The 11,333-nt window shown below is 40.9% G+C and overlaps 1 protein-coding gene across 1 annotated transcript; it reads right to left on the bottom strand.

The window, feature by feature from the left end:
• Positions 1-8,537: 8,537 nt before the first annotated feature.
• txnl4a (thioredoxin like 4A) lies at positions 8,538-10,865 on the bottom strand. Its single transcript, XM_011480897.3, has 4 exons — positions 10,719-10,865; positions 10,367-10,525; positions 8,982-9,085; positions 8,538-8,900 (listed from the first exon to the last, which is right to left on the bottom strand). The coding sequence occupies exons 2-4, from the start codon at positions 10,517-10,519 to the stop codon at positions 8,729-8,731; spliced, it is 429 nt and encodes a 142-aa protein (XP_011479199.1). The 5' UTR covers positions 10,520-10,525; positions 10,719-10,865; the 3' UTR covers positions 8,538-8,728.
• Positions 10,866-11,333: the final 468 nt, after the last annotated feature.

Below are 11,333 nucleotides of genomic sequence, written 5' to 3'. Positions count from 1 at the left end.
GGAACTGGTACCAATTCAGGTCACTGGGCTCCATGTAAAATCTTCACCTTCCACATGAGGTAACAACGTCTTTGGAGCTAGAGCTGAACAACAAACCCTTGATGAAAGGTCTCTCATTGTTCTGAGTAGAATTGGTTCCTAAAGAGCATCATGATAGTGATTGGCAGTCAAGGACAGACATGGAAGCATAAGTGACTGATGCACAAAACTCTCATGAAAATTATTTCATGGTAAAATATGTGACCAAACTCCGTTCTGTGTGTAAATCACTGACAGGGATACTGAGTTACAGGTCTGTCAACATAATATACCTATCTAAAGAAATATATAAATAGACTGCCTTCAACCTGAAGCATATGCAAATGCATATTTATGAGAATGTGATAGCAATTAAGGTTGAATGACAGTTGGAGGGTGTTTGTTGTGTTCTACAGCAGATATTCAACTGGCTGATGGAGTAAAATCTGACCAAATCGAGTCGTTTTTGAACTCTCCATATCCTTTCGCTTATCCAATAAACAAAAATGTGCGGGAGCAAGAAAGTCTGTAGATCAATAAACGTGTGTTCTTTCAATCAGACGTCTTTATAAAACTATAACCTGTGGTGGGCAGATTTTATTGGTTGAGGGCTGTTGGAGATCCCATGCATGGGATCGTAGCTACAAACAGGTGCACCTAGATCCTGACAGGGGGAAACGGTTGTCTTTTTGTTCTCTGAGTGAATCTGTTATGCATTTATTTGGGCAATGTCTGACCAGAATTTTTTATTTTCTTTGTTTATTGTTTTAGGGGTTAGAGGGGGAATTTTCTTTCAGTTTCTTTCAAATATTTGGCCAAAAAGAAAGGAGCAATCACTGTACTCTAAGATCAGCAGCACCTCTCCAAACACAGATGTCAGTCATGTACCAGAAATCATTCATTTACAGCTGCTCTTTGCTGTACATTATGTCTTTTTTTTAAATGTCTCCAGAGCTGCCATGGAAAACCATCTATATCAATTCTAAATGTGTGCAATCGAGTGCAACTTTTTCTGCAATTTTTATCTTTCTGAATACCAACATGTGTCAAGTTTCCTGTACGCACATTTCCACATCATTTATGCAAATATTTTGTTTTAAGAGTCTCTTCTGATTGGTTAATCCAACTAATACTGAAGACAAGTCCCCTCCCTTCATATTAGTTGTCTTTTGATTGGATTAGTATTTGAAAGCAGGACCTGCTTAATGCTCCGTGCAAAAAATCCCAGACAGAGGTCTGTGTACATTTGTTGTGCAATTCAATTTTCAATACAATTTTATTTGTACAGCCCAAATTCAGAACAATAGTCGTCTCGATGGGCTTCATCAAGGTAATTGAAAAAGTTAAACATAAAATCAAAAGGATCATAAATACATAGAATTCAAGTCTTCAAAGTGGCTGTTGTCCTGTAGGTGGCAGTAAAACTGCTTGACTACAACTCTTTCTAGGATTTAGAAATAAAGGGGAGGCTTGATATTGGTCTATAGTTGGCCAAGTTGCTGGGATCCAAACTGTGCTTTTTCAGAAGAGGTTTAACAACTGCATATTTAAAAGACTGTGGCACGTAAGCCAGCCTGCTCTGGGCTGATAGTAGGAATAACTTGATTCAACTTATGTCTAATATTTGAGATTTTACCATCGAAAAATGTAAGAAAAACATCAGAGCTGAGAGAAACAGGAATATGTGATTCTACTGAGCTCTGACTGCGAGTTAATCTAGCAATAGTACTAAAAAGAAATCTTGGATTATTTCCATTCCCTGATATTAAGGTTGAATAGTACTGGCTTCTAGCTGTACGCAGAGCTTTTTTATAATTTAATAGGCTATGTTTCCAGGTATTCAGAGACTGCTCTGAACCAGAGCGGCGCCATTCTCTTTCCAACTTACGTGTTACTTGTTTAAGAGAACGTGTTTCAGCGTTAAACCCCGGTGCTACTCGGTTTTGTCTAACGAACTTAGGTTTCAGGGGGACAACAACATCGAGAGTACTCCTGAGGGCTTGTAAGGCATCATTAACAAACTGGTCATTTATACGAGGACTAATACTATGGGTGCTGGACTCAGAGTAATTTCTCAGAATGTCACCAAGTATTGGTTGAACTGTGAATTTAAACTCAGACACAGGACGGTGATCAGAAATGATGGGGTTATGAGGAAGGACACTCAGCTGGCCAAACTCTATACCATGGGTTAAAACAAGGTCCAGATTTTTTTTCCAGGTAATCTTCCCAAAATAGATGTATTATAAGGCAGCACCCTTGTTCCTCCTGATGTGTTTTCATTACACATAGAACTGTGTTCGCTCTGGTACAAACACTAACAAGAATCAGTTTTTCAGCAGACTCCTGGCCAGTCCGTAACTCACTGAGTCAAGATTTGAGTTACACTTTTGTGGCAGTTTTAGCTTTGTGTTGAGATCTTTTCATCAAACCAGAATTAAAAAAAGGCTTCACAGACACGTTACTGTCTATGATAATTAAACTGCATCCACTGCTACTTGGTGTACAGTGGTCACTCGTTTATCTCTGGAGTTATGTACATTTGTAATAGATGTTTCCAGGCTGTAAAACTTCTCACTTTACACACTTTTCTCAGACAGACATGAACATTTTCACACTATTTTCTCTTGTTTAAACTCTATGCACCATCAGTTCCACCCACAAATCAGAGGTGAATTTCTAATGAACTCCTGCCGCTCTGCAGAGACTATGTCCTATAAAACAACACAGGTTATTTTATTTCATTTTTTTTTTTTTTTTGGCTAAAGAAGACATCATCATGATTAAACGACCACTGAGCCTTTACAACAGATCAAAAGATGATTGGAGTGGGACTTTAAATATCTTGATATGCACAAGGAATTGTAGTTAAATTCCTTCTGAGAAACAGCACATGTTTATAATAATCATATAGTATTTTTTCTGAGGCAAAAACAGAATAGAAACAATACATTTATGTTCTCAAAAGGTCATTTAAATGTAAAACTCACATTTTAACAATTTAACGTCCCAATTTGACAGCTCTGCCTAATACGTCATTCAACAGATCTTGTCTTGATGGTTTAAATGCAATTTTCTTTAGCTTGAAGCACCATGATCAACATAATAGCCTATTTAAATATTTTTCCTGCGTTGTTTTTTTTTTAAATGTTGGTCCAAATAGCGAAAATGATGGAGTATAACCTGCTGGAATGGAAGAAGCATCATCATCTCACTGCCCCTCCCTCTCTGTTGCTCCTCATCCTCCCCATCACATGTACTTACTCCTTCTGCTGGAGCCGCTGTCCCCCTACCTGCCTGTCCGTGCTGGTACAGCCCCCCTCATTGCCTCTGTCAATGCATTTTGCCCTTATAAGGAGAGAGCACAGGCAGACTGTACTATCTGCTTTACCTTGGCAGGGGTGTTGCAGGGGCAGGGAGACGACGTTAGCAGCATTGCCAGGGTGAGGAAAGAGGAGGAGGGCCATGGAGAGAGGATGGAGGGGTGAGCATGAGGTGGGGGTGGTGATGAGCCACCACTCTTCTGTGAATGACTCCTAAGTTAGGTGACAAAAATAGGATCGGGCCGAGGAAGAGACTGATGGCAGAGGATGAGGAGAGGGGGCAGGTGAAGGGGCAAGGAAACACGCACAAGAGAACAAATGTTTCCAAGCAACGCATGATTTCAGAGCCACCCGTCTGCCCACACTGACAACATACATCCAAGCTGCTGCCTCTGCCTGCATGATGTGCTGAAACTGCATGATGCATAGCAGCCCATGTTCCCATCAACACGTGAAGGGCTCTGCTGCTGCGTCCAAGCTTTGATGCAGCGACACAATAACTGATTATTGGGCCGACTACACACTGAAAGACTGACAAAAGCAAAACGTTACACAGCTTCCACTGCTGCTGGTTTGGGCCGATGTTGAGCAAAACATTTAGAGAGCACAAGAACAGCATGAAGCTGTGTTTGATGTTGACCGTGACAAGTGCTGTGGGTTTTTGGGTTGTCCAGGCCCGCAGAGGGTTGTATAGAGGAGCAGCTGGATCTTAAAGGGAGTTCAGGTGGGTCTTGCAGCTTCCTTTAAGCTATTACGGCCGCCACAAGGGACGTCGTGAAAATGGAACGAGGCTCCTTGTGCAGTACACAAGTATCGGGGGGGTTAAAAAATAAAATCTGTACAACATGCCAACGTCTCACTTACTTCACCATGACACCCTGAATCACGGACACACCAGGCATGTGACGCCCGTGTAACCCTTGTGCCATCCTAGGCACTTTAACATTGGGAGTTGTGTCATCTAGGCACTGTATGCCTGGAGAACAAAATATGCATGGAAATTTTGGCTGTACAGGCTTACTGAATGGTCTACGATCTTAATATTTTGTGAGGTTCCTGTACAGGTTTGCCCATGTATCCCTTCGTAACAAGACTTGTGACAATGGAAGAAACTCGTCTATGACTTCTGTATCCAGATTAGAACCTTCAGCTACTCAGGTTCAGGTTCAAACCCTAGCTGCAATTACATGTGCAAAATATCTTTGATCCGATCAAAGATCGGATTAGAATTGAACTGTGTACATGGGCCAAGAAAAAAAAGCCAGTGCTTTTTTTCGTGGCGGAACGGAGCTGGAAAAAGGGTTAGAAGTAGGCTAACACGTGCCAACAACAAGATTAAGCCTTGGATAAACTAAAGATCTGTGCGGTCAATGCTGCAATGTGCATCTTGGCTGCACGTAAATATGTGGGAATTATATCAGCCTTTATTTTGGACACGACTGGTAACACAAATTCACATGATTGTTTACACGGTTTCTAAGGACCGTGCAGCATTTCTGCTTTAAAAAGCCGCCTCTGTCAGTTCACACACCGTCCCACAGTTCTACCGGGAGACACAGTTGTCCTGAGTCGATGTCAATCATCTCCTGACCCGTTGGCCGCTTGCTGATGCAGAGCGGCTGGACGAACGGACTGCGGTCTGAAGCCTCTTGAGCCAGAGTTGCCTCATGAACACAGCTCCTCTACTGTCTCAATGGACCCATTGCCGGGCTGCCAGTGGAGGAATAAACTCTTTTGGGAAGAGAGGCAAAACTCGACTCCCTAATGAACTAAACCAACACAACAGCCAGCAGCAAGATGTGTCATTATCTTTGAATGTGGGCAGATGCAGAGCCGTTTTGGTTCGTCCGTGTGTTTGTTCGCTCAAATTATGGTTGTGAAGCATCCACGCTCGCTGATCTCAACCTGCAGAGTCTCCTCTCAAAGCCCCCCTTCAGCTCTCACAACCCAGATTATAACAAGATAATGGATCACATGAATAAAATGCTTCTTCAGAGAAGGCCATTAGCGCCCAAGTGCTTCTCTGGAATATTTCCCCCTGAAGGAGACAGGGTTCTAAAACATTTGAGGGGGAGAAGATTTTCTCTTTGGTGTGTGGGTTATGTAAACAGGCCATGATGTAACCGTAGAAACAGAAACAGAAAAGTTCAGTTAATGACACGTTAAATCCAGGTCTACAGGGTGTCATTCATAAACACAGGTGGAGACAGAAAATATTCCCAGGAAAACCCTTTGAAGAATCTAAGATGATTTGAGTTTTCTGCGTTCAGCTCTTTGTTGTCAATTGAAATTTTAAAAAACTTTCATGGCAGAAACATGAAAAGGCCCGCCTCATTGGGTTTGGGAGGAATGGAGGTTCTCCTGTTAGTCTGTGATTAAAAACTTGAAAATGGACAGATTTCTGCTTCTTTTATGGGATTCCAGCTTTAAATGAAGCTGTGGGTTTCACGGGCTTCATGGTAAACATTGGCTGTTTATGAGAACTGAACTGAGTGACTCCTCCCCCCTGGCGTTACAAACAGGAAGTACCCGCTGCCTCCAAGAAGCCAGAATCCCATAGACTTCAATTGGTCAGAATAACCATTCTTGATCTAATATTTTAACACGTTCTGGTTGATCCTAGTTTTTTCTCCAATAGTATAAGTTATTGAAGTTAAAAACTGACCAATAAGGTGCCTCAAGAGAAGTATGTAGCATTTGACAGATTTCGTGAAGCCCACAAGTGGTAGAGTTGTGGCCTTCCAATAAGCACACTCTTGATTGGTGACTCAATGGCTGCGTCCAAATTCGAGGGCTGCATTCTTCCTGGGCTGCATTTCTAGGCTGCTCACGTCATATCGCAGCGACAAGTGCTGTCCAAATTCAACAAGCCCTTCCAATGCGTCCAAGGATTACGGCCTTCTTTTTCACAATTTCAAGTATCTGTCTCCTCCCTGATTGGGACTCACGGTTGCCAGGCGACAGGACATTTGCTGATGTAACAGCTGGAATTCTGTAAAGGCTAGACTCGTCCAAATTCACAGCCATTAACATGCAGCCTACCTGCTCGCTGAAGGACTTGGCCAATGTTGCCCTTGAAGGCCGCGGCTATTGAAGGATGCAGCCCTCGAATTTGGACACACTGAGTCACTGAGTCAGACTGAGTTAGACCAATCACTGCTTGCTGAGGTCACCTGGCTCCAACATGTTGGCGTCCGTCTCTCAAAAAAATGTCAAGTGAATGGATTTCTTTTTGTTGGAACCAGAAGTTAGACATTTTTTTTGGGGTGCCGTTAGACTCACTTGCTCATTGGACTCACTTGTGGTGACACTTTGTGGTTTCACAGACAGTTACTGGGAAAATGTTGCAGAAAGAAACCTGGACAGAAGCTGCAGCAGGAGCCGCACGGTCACCTGAAACCAATGATGCCTTAGATCTCAGGTCTTTGACCTCCTGAATGCTATTTGTTTAGTGCCCAAAGTTATCTTTGCATAAAAATGCTCACTTACTTGATGAGAATCAATAAGCTCTGTATTTCTATTCTGGCTGAAAAAAACCTTTCATCGCGGAAAGTTGCCTAACGTTAGCATGCTCACTCCTCAACCGTACAACAATTTGTGATATTTGCTGAAGAAATTCAAAAATATTTAGATGGAATTATACTATCTGGAACTATTTATATCTATTGTGTTGCAGTGGTGGTGGGGGGTGTCCCAGAAACTGGAGGTCGCCCTCCCCCTTGCTGGATGGGCATCCACATGGATGGTGACAGACAGAGAAGAAGAAGGGAGGTGTAGCTGCAGGATGGCAACCCGCCAGTAACCCCCCATCCCCCCCACGTCACAGCATCTTCCACTTGTTTAAAACAGAAACTCAAGAAACGTAAAGGGTTGTGTTTACGGCACCCCCCAACCTATGCCTGGAGGGGCTGATAGACAGAGATGCAAAACAACAATGCATGATAATGTGCATATTAATGGACCAATAGCAGCGGCCTTTGCCCCCCTGCTCCATATGACAGCAGCGCCACATTAATGATGTACGTTGGCCCTGCAGGGACAGGCCAGACTCTGGGTTAATGTGAGTGGAAAGGACACGGGACGCCCGGGGGAGGGGGGTCACACACGCTGTCGTCAGTCAGAGCATGAAAACATGAGTAAATGAGTTTACTTTCAACCGCAGACGCATTGCTGACCTCCAGCCGTCATGACGCTTTTCAGTGTTTGTCATTTCAGAATTAGGGCATTTTAGATGACATGAAATGTAAAATCATTTTCACTTTTATTTGAGGAAGTGTGCTTCGTTAGAGACCTTAGAGACCTTTCAGTCAGCAACATTTCTTTGTTTTTTTCTTCATAAGTCACAGACATTTTAACGTTAGACCAGGCGTCTGCAACCTGAGGCCCCGGAGCCACAAGACCAATAAAATATTGGGAATAGTGAAAAATAAGGGCTACATTGAAGTGGGGCTAAAGGCCACTGCTATTTATCCTTTAGAAGGCACATGATCATGCATTATTGTTTTGTATCTCTGTTTATCAACCCCTTTGTTAATCAGCTTAACTTTTAGTGACTTTTTGCTTTAAACATAAAACTTCAGTCACTGTATTTTTGTGTTGAAATCAATCATCCTAAATGAGAACATCTCAGTTTTCACAGAAAATAGTTAAACAAAGTTCCTCGAAATTAAGCCTTCCAACAACTGATATCTAATTCATTCGTTTCTAATTCAGACTATTTGTAATTAGTTTGACAGCACAAAGATCCCCGTTTTTTGGGGAAAAGTCCTATCATGAAATAAAGTTCTTTTAAGGTCATTTCCTGTTCTTTGTTCCACAGATGATCTCTATAGCAACACAAAAGTGTCACATAAGTCTGTTTGATGGGCCGTGTCCCAATACTGCCCCAGGCCACGGCAGGAAGGAGCATTTGCATGTGATGCTGGAGACTGGTGCATACGTGGAACTGCTATGATGCCACCTACCGGACAACTCTGGCAAGTGCACCCAAAAAAACAAAACTGGAAGTTGATTTGATTTAGACATAATCTCTAGTAAGTATCAACAGCCGCTGTGAGTCACTGCACTTCCTGTGACGTCTTTAACTGCCATAGCAAAATGATTTAATGCTGTAAAGTTTCAAAACAAACTCAAACATTTGAGAAAATTTCCTAAATATATTTACATGAAAGTCAAGTTTATTTTAATAATCAAACGTAAGATTGTTGACACTTTTATTCACAAAAATTCAAACAAGCTTCAAAACTGAATAAAACTGATGAGAAAACAATGAGACCAGTAGCTGGAATATCGTCCTCCTTTGCTGGAAAAGCAGAGTTTCTTCTGTTTGTCATCAACAAAACAAAAATACACAAAAAGGGTAAAAAATGGTTTAAAAAAAGTGAGAATCAGTATCTGTATTTAGTAGAATAATCCTTGGGAGAAACAACCAGACCCCGTCCTTTTCTGGCTCCTCGATACACCGTTTCTACAATGTCAATCATCTCCTGTTTGTCCTCCATGGGCCAGTTGATCTTGTTGTTGTTTCCAGTTCCCAAGTCAATCATGATGTGTTTGTTCCTGGAAAACAAACCAAAGGCAGGAGCGTTGGACATCATATATGATATGAGGACCTGTGTTCCAGTGATGAGGGTTCCTCACCTGAAGAAGAACATGACGGTGCAAGGATCGTACAACTCGTACATCTTGTTAAAGTCGGGCACTTCTGTGATGTCTACCAGGTAAATGACTGCAAAGTTCTTCACCTGAGAAGACAAAGGTGGCGGTTACTAGAACAACAAGGATCTGGACTTTGATTGCTGAAACCAAAGCTGTGACTTTAATGAAGGTTAAGGAACAGAAATTAATCTCCAAAACAGTCAATAAGATTTAGAGGAACATTAAAAACTAAAACTTCATTTTAACGATTCAATTCATATCATAATTTGTGGCTGCTGATCAGATTCATAATCGATATTTGTTTATTTTGAACGATCTGATTCTCTGGCCTAAGATCGATCCAGAACATCTTTATCCAAAACTTCAACCAGTGTGACTCAGAGATGAATACCTGGATACTGAACAGTACAGGTGACGTTTTCCAGATTCCTTATATTTCTTCAAGATAATCAAGTTTAAATTAATATGTGTACAAACAAACAAGTAAACCAGAATGAAAGTCAAATCCATTCACATTTTAGTTTCCTAAAGTTCAGTCCACTGTTGTTTTTCCACATCCAAAGAATCCTAAGGGAACAATATTACAACATTCTACCACACTGTCTGGTCACGTCTTTGCTAAATTCATATTGTTTCCACACATTGGACTGTTATGATGGTTGATCAGTTTTTGCTGACCTCACATGTGTGTTGTCCACCGTGATGCAATTGGTCGTTATTACATTACAGTAAAATAAACCTACCATGTCTCAATCCTAATTGTATTTTCCAATTTCAATTCTATTATCGATTTATCTCCTTTTGAAAGTATTTTAAAATGGTAGAGGCTGATTTGATGAGCTACTTGCCTCAGACAGATGGATCTGGTAGGTTCATAGGAAAAGAAATCGATTCGTCAATTAAGAATCAGGAAATTCCTGTTTTATCTGGAGCTTTTTGGCTGTTGTGGTGATGTTTTTCGTATGAATGTTTCTCCAAAACGCCATTTCTCTGTAAACCCTATGTATGTTGGTGCAGTGGGGTTTGTCACAAACTGCCGTCGTCTTACTGTAACCTGTGATTCAGTTAAATCTTCAGGTATGATCCTTCTTTCAGCAACTAACCAGAGAAGAGGGTTAAATCCTTAAATGAAATCTTTAAAGGATGACTGCAGACATTCAAACTGTTTTCTCTAACTGCTAAGCTTTCCTTACCCATTGAATATTTTCTCATGTTATGCATTTATTATCAAACTTGTTAACAGTCAAAAGCAGGGGGATTTGGGGACCAAAGGAAGGTGCAAATAATTTTCCCTTTTAATACTGTAACCAGACGAGCCCTTTTATTTTTCCATAGAAATTATGGTGCACATAAGAAGCTGATCAAACCTTTTCAGCGATACTATAAAGAACTTCATCCATCTTCATACACGTTGGGTCCCAGTCGTGTCCGAAGCGGATCACCAGAACTCGGTCTTCCTCAGACAGAATGGCCTGGTCCACCTGCCAGCCGTTATGGAGATGCGGTAGCATGTACGACATCTTGACCTAAAGATGGAGAATCCGAGACCGCCCCCGACCCAAAATTCTGAATGATAATGTTATCTTAAAGTGTTAAATAACCGCGGAGAAGAGGAGGTTGATGAATGCTAATGCTAAGCTAGCTGAAGAAAAATCTAGAAATCATGACAGCGAAACTTTAGAAGATGCGGAACCACAAACATGAACGAAAGAACCTTACCTTGAATTAGCAAAACTAAGTATAATGAAATAAAATTAGATTTCTGCTTAGATAAAATTACTTTGTTCTCTCAATAAAGAAAAAAAAATCTATCTTCAGCATCTAGAGCTCGTTCCTAACAACGTCACAAACTCGCGACGTCGTCGCAAAATGTCTACGTCAACATCCCACAAACCTATTCAGAGAAAACGTATTATTTTTTGTTCCTTTTTGTCCTATTTTATGACAAATCTAGTATTACTTTAACTGATGTTGACAAAAGTGAACAATTTAATAAAAACTACATGGAAGGCTTTAAATCGAAAGCAGGCTATGCGAAACCAGTTATTAAAAGAAAGATTTAGGTTAAAATGTCAAATTTAACAAGAAAATGAAACACTACATTCGGAAAGATAAAGGAAAGTAGAAAAATGTATACTTCTTAACACAACATCACCCCTTATATATTTCTTTATGTAGATCATTTTTCCCCTCTTTGTAGGATGAATAAGATTTATTCTACGTTGCCACATTTTCAAGGAAGAATTGATAGACAAAGCATTTTCACGTTTAATGTAATTAAAACCCCAAAAGAAAAATCATCCCATATGATCAATTTTTGGATGCCCTTGTTCC

The sequence above is a fragment of the Oryzias latipes genome, chromosome 11 (genome assembly GCF_002234675.1).
Source record: "Oryzias latipes chromosome 11, ASM223467v1".
NCBI lineage: Eukaryota > Metazoa > Chordata > Actinopteri > Beloniformes > Adrianichthyidae > Oryzias > Oryzias latipes.
This window is presented reverse-complemented; position numbering and strand designations above follow the sequence as displayed.